Below are 14,299 nucleotides of genomic sequence, written 5' to 3' on the forward strand. Positions count from 1 at the left end.
ACAATCATGTAAGTGTTAAAAATGCAGCTTGAGATGCCTCTGTTTTCTGTTAACTTCTGAAGTTATCTTAAAAGCGAGCTGTGAATTTCAGATGTTACTATTAAAAGACATTCCAATCCATTATTTTGTTTGCATCATCACCTCAAACTAAAATTTATCCCCAAATATCAAAGGGCAAAAATCCCATAGCAACCAGGGGATAAAGTTACAGTCATGTTGATTCCTACTCAAGTAAACCTTTAACAAATAAAAAAGGCAGAATTCAGATTCCTTGCCAACAGATCAATCTCAGCATAACATAAAGTCATCCTCAAAGTTTGAACTGGCTCATATTTGAAGTAATATGAGAACTGTGTTCTCCAAATGCAAAAGCCACCTCAGCTTGCTTCAACATGAAAGTTGTCAAACTGTGCAAACTCAAACGAGCGAGTTCCAATAGCAGCCCAGCCGTTACTTGGTTCAGAAATGGTGACGTTCTCCCAGAGTGGGTAACCATTTAACAGTCCTGATGCTGAAGTGCCCTGTCAAAAAGAAAAGGAAGAAGTTATATTTGCAAAACCCAGTGACTCAGTGTATTGACAGAGCATACTCACACTGGAAGTAGAGACAAGGCAGAAATATGTCAACGTTCAACTACATTTCACACATTTTCCAAGCAGAAGTGCTTCTAAATATTGTATGGAATCCTCCAGTGCCTACCAGATCTGTGAAACAGATCTGACATCTTTGCACTGCATATATAAAAGGTCCATCCTTCCCTAAGTCACGGCTTTGCAAACTCTGTGTAGAATCTTAAAGGTAAACTGGTTTTCCTCTTCCACTTGTGTCAGGCTCCCTCAAATAGCCCAACTGCCTTAAGGGGATTTGATACAGCTGGCACTGATTCTGCAGAATTAGGCAAAAGTCAAAAGGAAAGAGAGATGTATTTAAGTCATTAAGCTGAGAGGGAGAAGGACAGGGGACAGCAGAATGTTCAAGTATCATGTGGACACTAAAATGAAAAACAGTTTCAGGAAAATTTACTATTTATCTTGCCAGTGTTCCATTAAACAGCATTTAGAAAAGAAGTACTTCAGTTTACTTTTATTGCTTAATCTGAAATATAATTACAGACACGGGTAAAAGCAAAGAATGCCTTTCAAGGAGTCAGTGTGAGAATTCTTTAAAGAGGGCTCTGCATTTGTCATTACATCAAAGACATATGTGGTACAAAATGCTTCAACAGCACAGATGGAAGTTTGTAGCATCATCATTTTAAAACTACCACCACTGTTTAGTGTTTTAAATTATTCATGTTCATCTTCAGCACCCCATTCAAGTAAAAAAATGCCTTGGCCCACTTTAAAGATAGCAATCAACATGGTCAGTGTGGGTATAAAAAAAAAACAAAACTAAAGTACATCCATTCCAGTGAATTCCTCAGGTCCAAGTGTCCCTTTGTCTCCAAACATGAAAGCACAGAAGGCACAAACCAGCTTCTAATATTCACTGACATTTTAGGATGAGGAAAAGACTCAGTGCATAATTTTAAAAGAGAGCTGCCTTCAGTAGATCTCAGGTAGGATTCAAGCATTCCCACATTTCAGGCCACACTGCATTTGCAAAAGTTACATTAGGCAAAGGGATCAGGCTTTCAGTAGAGGAACTTAAAGCCTTTTAATTACTTGCACCAACATCACAAACGTAGCTAACCATACAGATATATTTAAAGTAGAACTTGGCATTACTTTCCTCACCAAGTGATTATGGACAAAAGGGGTGAAGTGAGGGGAAGGGAAAAACGTGAACAGGCTTCTCATCAACTGTGGGGCATACTATGCCCATGCTTTTTCAGTGTAGAAAAAAAGGATGGCAGCTTCTCTGAGTTTCCCAGTCCTTTACTAACTCCACGTACAAGACCTTAACATGCAAAGGCAATTGGTGGGAGCCAGATTTGTAAAATGGGCTAACTTAGCTTACTGACAAGTCTTCAGAACAGGAAGTCAAGTTACAATCTCTTAATTAAACAAAACATTTGCTTCTCCAGCCCTTTTATCTCCAGCTTTCAACTCGTCTTTCCAGTTATTTTCTATTCCCTCTCCAGTTTCTCAGGACCTCTTAGGCAGCAGAACCTGGTACAGAATTTGAATACTGGTTTATAATGACATTGTTTATATTTTAGATAGGACAAACTAATGCAAGTAGACAGTCAACAGTATAACATAGTTTTGCCTAAACCATTTTGGACTAGATATTTCATAACTGGTTTTCTAGCTTTTTGCCTGTGTCCTTACCTGAATGTTCAGAGTTAGTGTGTGCCATGCATTATCCCGGACACCAGAAAGTCCTTTCATTAATATTTCTTCTCCAGCTGCAAAACATGCTGAAGGTTAGCAAAATATTACTTCACTCCTTTGCTGAGACTGATAAATACCAAGCCAGTAAAAGGAAAAGAACACCATTTTCAGAAGTGTTCCAGACTAGCATCTTACCAATTTCAACTGCAACACGAAAGGCTTAACACGCAAACCTGGACATTATCAGTGCATTCTCCTGTTTTGCCAGGACTGTTTTTCCACTGAAATCTCCAATACTCTTGGGAGTTTGGCCTGAGATAAGGATTCACTCTATTGAGAGTATGGGTTTGTGAAGTGTAACTGTAGCCATTGCTCTGCTTCTATAGCTCTGATCTATAAATCTCCTTGTTTATGTATTGGAACTTCTCAAAATCAGAGGGTTTGAGTTGCCATGTCATCATGTTTCTTATTTCTAATCAAAATGTAAGCTAAGCAAAATGGAAGATGGAAGACATGAAAAAAAATGTGGTGTTACAAGTAAAATCTCAGTTATTCAGTAGATAGATAGTTTTGGCTGCAAGTTAATGTAACATTCAGGCTCCCTTGTAGAAAAACACTAAGATCACTGAAAACAGCTGTAGAGTAAAAAACTATCACAGATGTCTCGGTCTGAAATAATGAGGTGGTTAATGAAATACTCTCATTTCATCTAGGAAAAATTATTTTTGACAACCCTAGAAACTGAGTAACATTGTTCTCCCTTATTAAAAATAAATACTGGAGTTGATCCTAAACATGAGTATGTGAAATGGGTCATTATGGGTTGTCTTCGTATCAGATCCTCTGTAGATCTGGAAGCTGCATTTGACTCAGAAACTATTGAAAACTTTGGTTATACTCATGAAGTGGTAGGAAATGCACTAAACAAAGCCTGACACTATTTCAAAGTAAATAAAAAACTTCTAGCTATTGATGAAGTATCACAACATACACCCTTTCATGTGCCTGTCACGTGCTCTATAGATGAACACAATTGAATGTTATAATCACAAGCATAACACGCTCTTGCTCCACTGAGCTAGACTAACAGCAGAATACACTAACTTGCACTGCTCTGAAAGACAAGCCACTGCATTTCAAGCAGGATTTCTTTTTTAGATGTAGTATACAAACACAAATCAAACCTTTCTGTGACTAATACCGTATTAGAGTTTTTATGAAAAGCAAAATACTTTACATTTGTTAATGTAAATAGGTTTTGTCAGCAGAAAAAAAAAATACCCAGAAAGCTGAGACTGAGAAGTAGACCAGCCAGTAGCCTTCAGATGCTCTCTTCACATTCAAAATGTGGCCATCATTAGAGCACAACAGGTACAACTTATAATGATGATAACTTAATTACAAAACCTGAATGTTAGTAATTTTTATCAAGGCTAACAAAATGACACATCCATATGTCAGCATACACTGCTGCAAAAAGCTGCTCACCTAGGTCACCAGTGATTCTGTAGGTGCCATCTGCAAAAACCCAGAAGAAAAGTCCTTTGGTACGTCGAACATATATCCCACCATTGTCAACTCTTCCTGCAATAAACACACCCCCATCACGTTGTTTTTCTATGTAGATGTCACAAGTGATTGTCATGTTTACCCTGTAAGAGAAGTCCAGTGTTTTAACAAGCAAAGAATCAAATTTTTCTGAGCCAGCAGCAGATAGAAAAATATTCCCTATGGAGTACAGCAACTTTTTTGAAGGAAGTTTTAAGAATCCTAATCATAACCTACAGCTGCGAGATATACAGGACTTGTCAAGACTGGTTGTTTTCCCACCTGTGAATCCACAGATTTCCTTAGGAAAAAAAATTCTTCTCAGACATCACCAACAAAGCGTATTGTCAGCAACTTTCAATTATTTTTTCTTAATTAAAAAAAAAACAAAAACAAGAAAAACAAAACAAAAAACAACCCAAAAAAAGAGAAAAATAGTAATAATAATAATAAAAAACCCCAACAAACTAAAAATACCCACATAGAAGTTTTGCATCTCCACAGAAAAACTTTCAGGTCTACAAAATGAAAAGTCGGTTGCTTTTAGATAACCAAATGAAATCCAAGATTCAAAATCATAGCACTTTGATCTATATTTTTCTACAATTTTTAATACAGGTCAAGTCTTAAAGAATCCAGACCTCTTGCCCAAAAGCCAAAAAAAATTTTTTAAACACAGTGTTCAAGTGGGTTGAAATTAGTTCATTTTCCTAAGACAATAATTCAGCTCAACAGTAAAGCACCACACTGTACAAATAATAACAACTGTGAAGGAGAATAAAGCAAAGGAATACCAGAACGATCAAATGGCACATAGAAAATTTACTATATTTCCCCTGCCCTGAAGTTGTGCCACACGCCTCTTAACAATAAAGATAAAGGCATGCTTTTCCTCTACTAATATAAATTCCAAAATATGCATTCCATGTCTGAAAGGACTTGCACTATGGATACAGCATCAGGGTCACACATTTAGGAAGTTTCTAATTATCTATAATCACTTTCAGAATGTAAAAAGACTCTCTATGACATTAGCTCAGATGATAACTAAATCATAAATGTTTATTTTACCAACACTTCTCTCCAGCTTTTACATAATAGTAAGAACAATCTAAGATTACATTCTAATGTAATGTTATTAGAAGTAGCAGATTTTTTGATACATTTTCATTACACAAACAAGACTTCTTTCTTGTCTCCCTGTGTATTAAACAAGAGACCACCACATCATGCTTAAGCCATTAAAAAGAGATTGGAAGCAATGTAGAATGAGTTAAATTGTAAGATTTTCAGGATACAGCAAGGTTCAATCATAACACCAGAGCAAAACACTAATTTCAGGAGTAGAAACAAAAAAGCTTTCACAAGAACAAAACTCAAATCCAAACTAAAACTATCTAAACAGTTCTGATTTTTAATCAGAATAAATTGCTATTGGTGACTGTAATATTGGTTCTGTATTTCAATAACATACACTAATGATTGAAAACATCTACCTAGGACAAGATGAGCCTTAAAGGGAAGACAAAGCAAACAAAACAGAGGGCCCAAAATTGAAGACTATAAAAAGTTATAAATCAGTAAAACTTGAAGAATCAGTTGAATATGCAGGAAACAAGCTTGGTTCTGAAAACAAGATGAATGTTCAGAAAGAAATGGAACCAAAATGAAATAATAGGCAGTTTTTAGGAATCTCAGCACTGTAATTTAAGAATACACCCTGTGTAGGTGTTAGAGAGATCACTGATTATGATGTTCCCAGTGAGAGAAAGTTGATTATAGGGCAAATATGAGACTCTACTTAACAAAAGTTTGCAAAAAAACCCATCAGGTAACTGAAGAAAAACCTTCAGCTACAAGACGGTGGTATTCTTCCAGGCTCCAGAGCAAAGCGATTCAATCACTTGTCCAGGACAGAAATTGGAAGCATGAAACATATTCTGAAAAAGCATTTGAGGGATCAGTGACCCATCAAAGCATAAAAAAAGTGACAGAATGGCTATTTTAAATAATAACATATCAAAAGAATTTGATCTAGACTTCCAAATAGAAGTAAAAGGTTTTAGCATAAAGTTTATTAATACTTACTAAACCAATTCACTAACAAGCTCTTTCCCAAAAGTTTAATTTTTAATAAAAATTATGCTAAAACATGCTACTTGATTCCAATTGCCATCATTATAGCTTCTAGAAAAAATTGCAATCACAATCATACTCTTATTAAACCAGTAAATCTCAGTTACATTTACCCAGAAATGATACTGGCTTAAGTATCAGTTGAATCAAAACCACACAGTTCTAGGAACTGCTCAGAAGATGGCAGTCTGCAACAAACGTAACTGAATTAGCTCCCAGACAGGCATTGATACAAGGAACAAGATACAAGGTACAAGGGACAGACATCCCAGACATTGATACAAGATTCATCAAATCATTAACCATCAAGCAAGACAACTCATAATTCACTAATTCAAACTGAATCAATTTTTTGTCCCATTTAAAAACTTATTGAAACTCAGTGCACACTCTGAATTACAATTTTGACTTGGTCTTTCTACTATGCCAGGATAGATCCATTGTTCCAAAAACACAGCTTAAACAAACATGCCCAGCAGAATACTAGGAAATAAGATTTCCCAGACAGTGAAGCAGTAGGCCAAGCTACCAAAAGATATGGTGGACTCTCCACCTTTGGATCTTTTTAAGACTTGTTTAGACAAAGACAGAGTTGATGTCTTAGAGCTGGCAACAGCAATGATAAGGGCTCAGTGACTTTTAGAAACCCCCTTAAGCCATAATTTCTACATGTCTAGAAGGAGTCTGTCCAAGAGAAATGAGGCTTGACACATATTAACTTATCAGAATATGTCTCATGGTAGCACTTCCCCAGACATAACTAGAAAATAGTATTTACATACCACTGAAAATTTCCTATGATACTGATGGTCTGGTCTGCATCAGAAACCCAAGTGACAGGTCGCTGAACCACCACCTGTCGGAGTGTGAACACATGATCTCCTGGGTCAGAGGCATTTATGAAGTATTCAAACACACCTGTCTGATCTGCAAAATTTGGGGCTTCACTGAAAGGTGGATTACCTGTTCAAAAATCAAAATACATGTCAACACCAAAACATAATTTTTCTTCTCTGTACTCATTTTCAGAAATTTCCTCTGAAAATATACCCCAGAATTTTTACTTACTGTACCAAAATACAGCCTCCAAAGCTGAAGGTTTAGGTGTTCAAAGGTATTTTCAGTTTTGTTTTTAACCAGACCCAAGTTTTTGCAAACACACCAGCAATGTAAATTAGCAGTCCACTAGAGTTGTGAGATAGACTATTTGAATCAAGAACTCTAAAACTGTTAGTGACCAGTTGGTTAAGACACAGAAATAAACACCTCATTGCAGGTGAAGTATACAGGTGTAAGCTATTGGAAATGCAGGTATAAATGAAGAAAATAAAGCATACATTCAGACTACTTCACATTGTTTACATTAGAAGAGTCAAATAACATAATTGTTACTGCCTTTCTACATTAGGACTATAAATGTATGTAAATTACGTTTTTGGAGAAGATAATTCTTACTTACGAATATTGAAATCATCTTTGTAATTTGAAGGAAAGGGCTGAGGTGGTGGAGGCTCTGGGAAACCACATTTCTGTCCTGTCTTGAGTGTGGTTAAAGTGTAGACTTCATCCTCTTTTAGGTGTAAAGAAAAACTTCCCTTCCACACCTGGAATTAAAGAAAGCTCAAGCTACAAAAATCAGGTAACCAAATGTCCTGGTTTGAGCCAGGATGAAGCCAATTTTTCTTTTTACTGATTTTTTTTTCCTTCAGTAAGCTTTCTTGTAACTTGCAACAGTGTGTTCTGCTAGGCTGATAAGACAGTGGAATGTTTTTCTAACTACTGAGGCTTCAAGGCCGCACCTGCACTCTGCCGGCTCAGACGCTATGGGGAGATCTGTGACCCCCCCGTAGGAGGCTGAGTTAGATGGACAGCAAAATTGGCCAAAGATATTCCATTCCATATATCTACGTAAGCTAAAAGGAAGGTCAGAGAACACAGAAGACAACTTCCTTCCTTCCTCCTTCTTCTCCCTTCTCTTCCGTCCATGGCCGGCATCCAGGGAGGACACTGTTCATCCATCACCGTAGACCCTCAGGCTCGAGATCTCCTGACCCCCATAACTCTCTGCTCTGTTCCAGCAGCAGCTTCGGGATTCCTCGGGACTCTTCCCAGTTCAGGGAAGTGCTGTGGGAGTTGCTGGGGTGGGGGGAGGCAAGAGGCTTTTGCCCATTCCTGAACATATCTGTACATAATTGTATATATTTTCTTGTATCATTCATTAGTGTTTTAATTAAAGCTGTGTAGTTTAGTTTTCAATCCAGCCAAGTCTCTCTCTTTTTCTCTCTCTCCTTCCCTACCTGGGTTGGGGGGGGAGGAGATCAAGAGCATTGTTGTCAGACCTGAGTCAAACTGTGACACCAAAATATAAAATAACTAAGTTCCTGAATTAAAGGACATCCTCTATAAAGTCCTGATTGAAGGCAAAAAACTCATTTATGCCTCATCATTTAGTATCTCCAAGCTATTTCAAAAGTCTCTTTCCAATCTTTCCCTCAAACTTTTTATTACCACTAGGTAAGCTTGTATATATCTAGTACAGCTGTACTTAAGCAGAACTAATGAAACATGCACTTATTATGCAATTTAAGTATGAAAGTCCAGGGGTCCCAACAAAGAAGGAAGAAACACCTGAAATTGCAGAGAGACTGTCATTAAAAATGATCGATTTACCTTTACAGGATGGAGTTGCTGGAAAAGACTAGATTTTCCAGATTCAAAACCGAGTCTAGAACGCCACACTTGAAGGGTTTCCACCAGATACTACAATGAAACACAATATCAAATAAAACAAACAAACAACAAAAAAAAAAAACCTTGAATATTCACCTTGAGAAATATCACTCCTCTAAGGATATCTCAATTTTGTTGTTTTAAAGTGGTTGATCCCATTACAGGCCATTGCTCCATTCAGGCAGCCATTACACAATATACTTTACCTGTCAATAAGCCATTGTCCTAACATGCAGTAATGCTGTTTATAAATACAGCAAAAGCATTGCAATCACACACGTAATTTTTAGCTTCTATATTACAGACAACAGTACATGTTTGATACAAGGTCTCTGCCTAGAAGCAGCCAGGCATAAATAATCTCCTGCTAATTTTGTTTTAATGAGACCTTTAGTTTAGTTGCTGGTTCTTTGATCTTAACTTTTAAGCAAAGTACTTCGCTTACAGAAGTCCAAACATCTGCAACCCTATGGAACATCAACTACATTAGTTATAAATTTTAATCATATCCAACTCCTACTTTTTTTTTTTAGTTACCTTGATAAACAATAAAGCAAGCAACCTAGAGTTTTGTTTGGATAAGCTGTCTGATACTTCCCACAAAGGCAGCTGTATACCAGAAGTGATGCTCAACTACTTTTCCTAAGCAAATCTCAGAAGTATTGCCCAAACTATCTCCTCCTAAATGAAAGGAGCCTACTGCTACCAAAAATCAAATTCCAAATAAGTAATCACTTTCAGCTGCTGAGAAACAATCATCCAAACTAACAAAGCTTCACTCCAGTTTACAATGTGAAAATATTGTTCACATTTTACGGGAAATTTAGTTTAGTAAGATTAAAAAACAAAACAAATACAAACCCAAAAAACAACTGGGAAACTCAGAATATCTCTTTATAGACTAGAACAACATAACCTACAGTATATAAACAACTGCAGTTACTTGCCCAGAAAGGAACAACTAGAAAGGTCAACATGTCAGACCACCCAGCATAAATCCTAAAGAAAATTCCAATTGCACTTCCATTCTCCTGAACTTCTTCTTAAATATACAGATCACTACAATGGGAAGCAGTAATTCTACAAATTCAGTTATGACATTACTTTTCATGGTAAAAGCAGAACAAGGTGTGTACCAGCCTCTAGTATTGGAGGTAAAGAACTCCAAATCCTTGCTAACCTCTGATATTGTCTTCCTTGTATTTTATTTTATTATGGATAGCAATTAATTTTACGAGACTGATTAAATATATTAAGATGTACTTACAAATGACCCTTGGAGGTAGAAAGTTGCTTTCTGAGGTGTCACAGTGAAATGAGGCAGTAGAGGCCTGATACATTGGGAGTGATTATGAGTCTGAAAAAAACGTAACAAAAGAAGCATACATTACTGGGATGCATCACATGGTAATGTTCATGAAAACCATACAGCATAAACTGAAATTGAAAAAGAAACACAGGATGCATTTGCTACTATTTATTTTGCTGTTATCTTAACTAAATATATAGTAGCTTAATAATTTTATTTTGAACACTGCTTTAAAAAAGCATATTATTTAATATCCTCCCAGAGTGTGCAATCAAATTAAAGCTAATTTGTTATATAAATACGATCTATATTGGTCTCCCCAAAGATGCAACTAGCTAGTCAAAGTTTAGATTGCTAGAAGGACCTCTAGAGGTCTCACTAGCAAAGCTATAAGCATCAAACAACATACTCACAGATACTGAACTACATAAATCAAAATATGTTCCTTACAACAAAACATTTAATTTATCTTTTCCAGTTCATTGGAATTGCTGATGCACATACCATAGTTTCAATGATGATGGTAAGGTTTCCTAAGCCATCTGTCAAAGCTACAAAACTGCCACCTCCTTCTAAGTGTCCATCCATTTTCAAGTACGACCAGCCTGGTTGAGTAAACTGTGTTGTGTGTGCTGAGACAGACAGAACACAAATCAGAAGAAATAATTAAGTCTTCATAAAAAATAATTCCATTTCTAGTCTGAATTAGATTTTTCTCATACATTCTTACATGACAAAAACTTGATGTTGGGAAGAAACTAATGAAAGTTACAAAGCACATTCTACCTATACAGGAAGAAAGAATAAAGAATTAAAAAATTATTTCAACTTAAACACTTAAAAACTATAATCTTAAAAACATGAGCTCTGTGGCAGACTGAAAAGTTAAAAACTACTATACCACTATATAAATCGATCACATACATTCAATATGAGTACTCATACTGTCTAGATTTTCTGAAATATCTGGGTTTTTTTTTAATTAATTAAACAGTCGAACCAGAGAAAGTATAGATGGGCATCTCCATGAGGAACAATTAAGTAAGGTTACATATGCCACCTGCTCTACTGAACTGTGGCAAAGACACTAAAATACTACAGGACTACCAGTGAATCACGTGTACATAGACACTATGTGAATGTATTCCTCCTTCCCCAAGCAAAAGGAAATGCTGACTCACAAATTCCAAGAATCTCAAGTAGGACAAGAATACAGAGTTTCTTTGTTCCATTTTCTCAAACTGAGATGTATCAAGTATCTACTTAGGGATTAAAAAATAAAAGAGGGAAAGGAACTAACACTAACCTGGCACTTCAGATCAATATATAATTAATTACTTTAAGTAACAGCCATAAAAGGCAGTAGTTTACTAATTTCTGCTATATCTAACAGTCAAATATTAAGATTCCCCTACTCCTAGATCTTTCCAATTTCTAGTGAAAGGAGCTTTTTTCCATTCTTTTTTGAAGTATTCACAAAATTTTCAATAAAACTAATATAATCTTGTACAAAAAAATACACACTACTAAATAAATAAAGGCCTTGAAAAATAGTTACGCTCCATGTTAGATCATTGAACTTTTAACTACAAACTTTTTACCTGTAATCCAGATGGGAGCTTCTACTGTATAGTGGCCACTCCATGGTTCTTGTGCTGTCATTAATCCACATCGACCAAAGGGCAACTCTTCATAATAACTAGCCACCAAGTTCCATGCAATGGTTCTGGAAGAAAAACAGGTTTGTTTACCCCATTCATATCATAGGATTAGATGAATTTAGTACAAGAATGTATTCCTCTTTTTTCTCTAGGAAACGATGAAAAAAAAATGTAAGGAAAAAACCCAAAGGGAGGGAGGGAGGCAGGCAAGCAGGCAGGCAGAAAAAAAAAGGCAAAAAAACCCCCACCCTAAACACAAAATAATGCCAAAACAAACAACAACAACAACAAAAAACCTATAGGAGAGAAGAATAAAAACAAATCAACGTTCAGTGTTGAGAATATCTTACAAAACCCATTATACATTCTCTGGCTATAGCACCACAAAAAGTTGTGCATTAAAGGAAATGTGTACTGAGAATTAAAGACTGTTCATATTTACTGTTCTTTCTGTTTTGAAGGGAAAAAAATTAAGTACCATGAAAAAAAATAATCCTTCCTTTATATAAATAATGAACAGATAAAGCCAAGCAGCCATACTCCAGGTGTCGTTTGCTATTTCAAGAAGTTGGCAAGACACGTTTAGAGATGTATAAAGAACTCAGGTTCTGAGGAAACGAGCTTAGCAGGAAGGTAAACTGCCTTTCACCAGAAAGAATGTTTTCAATATGAAAGGCAAGATAACTTAAATATTGGATAGATGGACTTGGAGCTATTCCACAATAATTTCTAAGTAAAATGCACAAGTTTGACTGTCAGGTTGCTAAACAAATGGGGTATGTGCAATTAAAAAGGTCTTGTTAGAAAAACAAAACATAAAACAAAACGGGAAAAGACAGACCCCAAAGTAAGATATTAAAGCCTCTGAGAGTCAAGAAGGAACCAGAATGGTAAAAAATTCACATAGGAAACATTAATCCATTAGAAAACTTCAGTTTGCAGTGCCAGAGAGAGAAGATTCATAGGAACAAGATGATTCAAGAAACTTCCCTTGACAAGCATCCAAGTGCTTTTGTTGTGCTCCATTTGAAACATTTGAGACAAAAATAACTTCTGTTTTTGCAAAAATAAACTTACATAAAAGCTAAAGGCTTTGAATAATTTTGATTACATCTCAATGCCTGCATTTTCTTTAATCAGTTTTTTTTCTTTCAGATTAGTATTTGCTGCACTAGAACATGAAAGTATTTTTCTATTTTCTTCTAAAACCAAGAGTTATATAATTTCTCAATAAATAGAACAGCTTTCTTCCAGTTTGGAATTTAAATATGCAGAAAACAGCTAATATCTCACTCAGCTGCATAAGCCGTTGGAAACTGTGGAATAGTAACTCAAAAATTCATTAAAACTTGTGGGATTTCTACCTCAAAAAGAGGTAGAGGACAGTAGACTTCATACCTTATTATATTTTAATTCAGATCAACAGTGGAGAGTTTACCTACTATCTTACCATAGCAGACAGATGTGTTATATAGTACTTGAGAGAATTCTTCCATACACAGCTGTGAAAGTGAGCAACAGCACACAACACTTACGCAGTCATGTTTCCATTCACGTAGTTTTGGTTCAGGATCCGAGCCCAGCAGCCTGCACCTACTTCATCATTAAAAGTACTGTAATCTTCTGAAGACCACAGTTTCTTCTTGGTTAATAAAGCATTTGGCACTGTTTTTGTTCCAGGATAGTGAGCCCTACATAGTATTTTAAAAAGAAGAAAAATCAAAGCTGGGAAGTATCAATAGCAGCAATTATTCACCTCCTCTGAACTGTTAATGAAAAACCAAACTTTCTTTGGAATAATACTAATGGAATAGAAGAAAATCATATGAGAGAGCACTCATATGCTGCCAGCATATAAATATAAACATATTGCTTTAAACATATTGTGCAATTTCTGCTGCTTTGATTAAGTTCTATCCTGAAAGTGAGCTTGAAGACTTTCATAATTGCAATGTGCAAAATTAGAGAAAATAGTTGCTACTCTGTACTATCCCAAACAAAATTGCAAATAATTATAAAATCAACAGTAAGATACAGTACTAGGTATTATTCTATGAACCTCACTGCACGATTGTCTTAGGACTAAACATAAACTTGGTTAATACCGCACAATCTTTTTGTAAACTCAGGTTTCGAAAAGGCATGCTAGTCAGACTACAAAAGTTACAGAGATGCAAACTAAAATTAATTGAAACATAGAATAAATGCTAATTTCATTCCAAGATCTGCCTCGGTATGAGTAGAGATTCCTTCTCCCAAAGAAAGACTACTGATTATACTCAACCACAACACAGATTCGCTGTGCCAAATTTATCTGAAACAAAATCTTTCAAATCACATTCGAAAAACAGGATGATTTTTGCCTTCATTGAACACACTACATACATGCACTGAAATGAAACTATCAGCACTGGAAAGGAAGGCATAAACATTTCCTTTGATATTCACCTGAAACATAATCAACTGGTAGATTTGTAACAGGGACACAAGAAATACCAGTTTTTCTGTACTATTGGGGTTTTTGTTTTTAGTATTTTTCCCCTACTGGACAATGGGCCATTTCCCAGCATTGTAGTCCTTCATACATAACTTCACTAATGACAATATAACAGATTTTTGTTACATCCTTCCCTGCTGAA

The 14,299-nt window shown here is 35.8% G+C and overlaps 1 protein-coding gene across 1 annotated transcript in view; it reads right to left on the bottom strand.

The window, feature by feature from the left end:
- Positions 1–377: 377 nt before the first annotated feature.
- Positions 378–14,299, bottom strand: part of GALC (galactosylceramidase) — a 35,899-nt gene continuing 21,977 nt past the window's right edge. The window contains exons 8-17 of the mRNA XM_010003740.1: positions 13,196–13,351; positions 11,601–11,725; positions 10,504–10,631; positions 9,958–10,047; positions 8,631–8,720; positions 7,420–7,564; positions 6,743–6,923; positions 3,765–3,928; positions 2,274–2,350; positions 378–521 (exon numbers count right to left, since the gene is read on the bottom strand). Coding sequence (XP_010002042.1) covers positions 378–521; positions 2,274–2,350; positions 3,765–3,928; positions 6,743–6,923; positions 7,420–7,564; positions 8,631–8,720; positions 9,958–10,047; positions 10,504–10,631; positions 11,601–11,725; positions 13,196–13,351 — 1,300 coding nt within the window. The remainder of the gene's footprint in view (positions 522–2,273; positions 2,351–3,764; positions 3,929–6,742; positions 6,924–7,419; positions 7,565–8,630; positions 8,721–9,957; positions 10,048–10,503; positions 10,632–11,600; positions 11,726–13,195; positions 13,352–14,299) is intronic.

This window comes from Chaetura pelagica, unplaced genomic scaffold, assembly GCF_000747805.2.
Source record: "Chaetura pelagica isolate M959 unplaced genomic scaffold, ChaPel_1.0 scaffold48, whole genome shotgun sequence".
NCBI lineage: Eukaryota > Metazoa > Chordata > Aves > Apodiformes > Apodidae > Chaetura > Chaetura pelagica.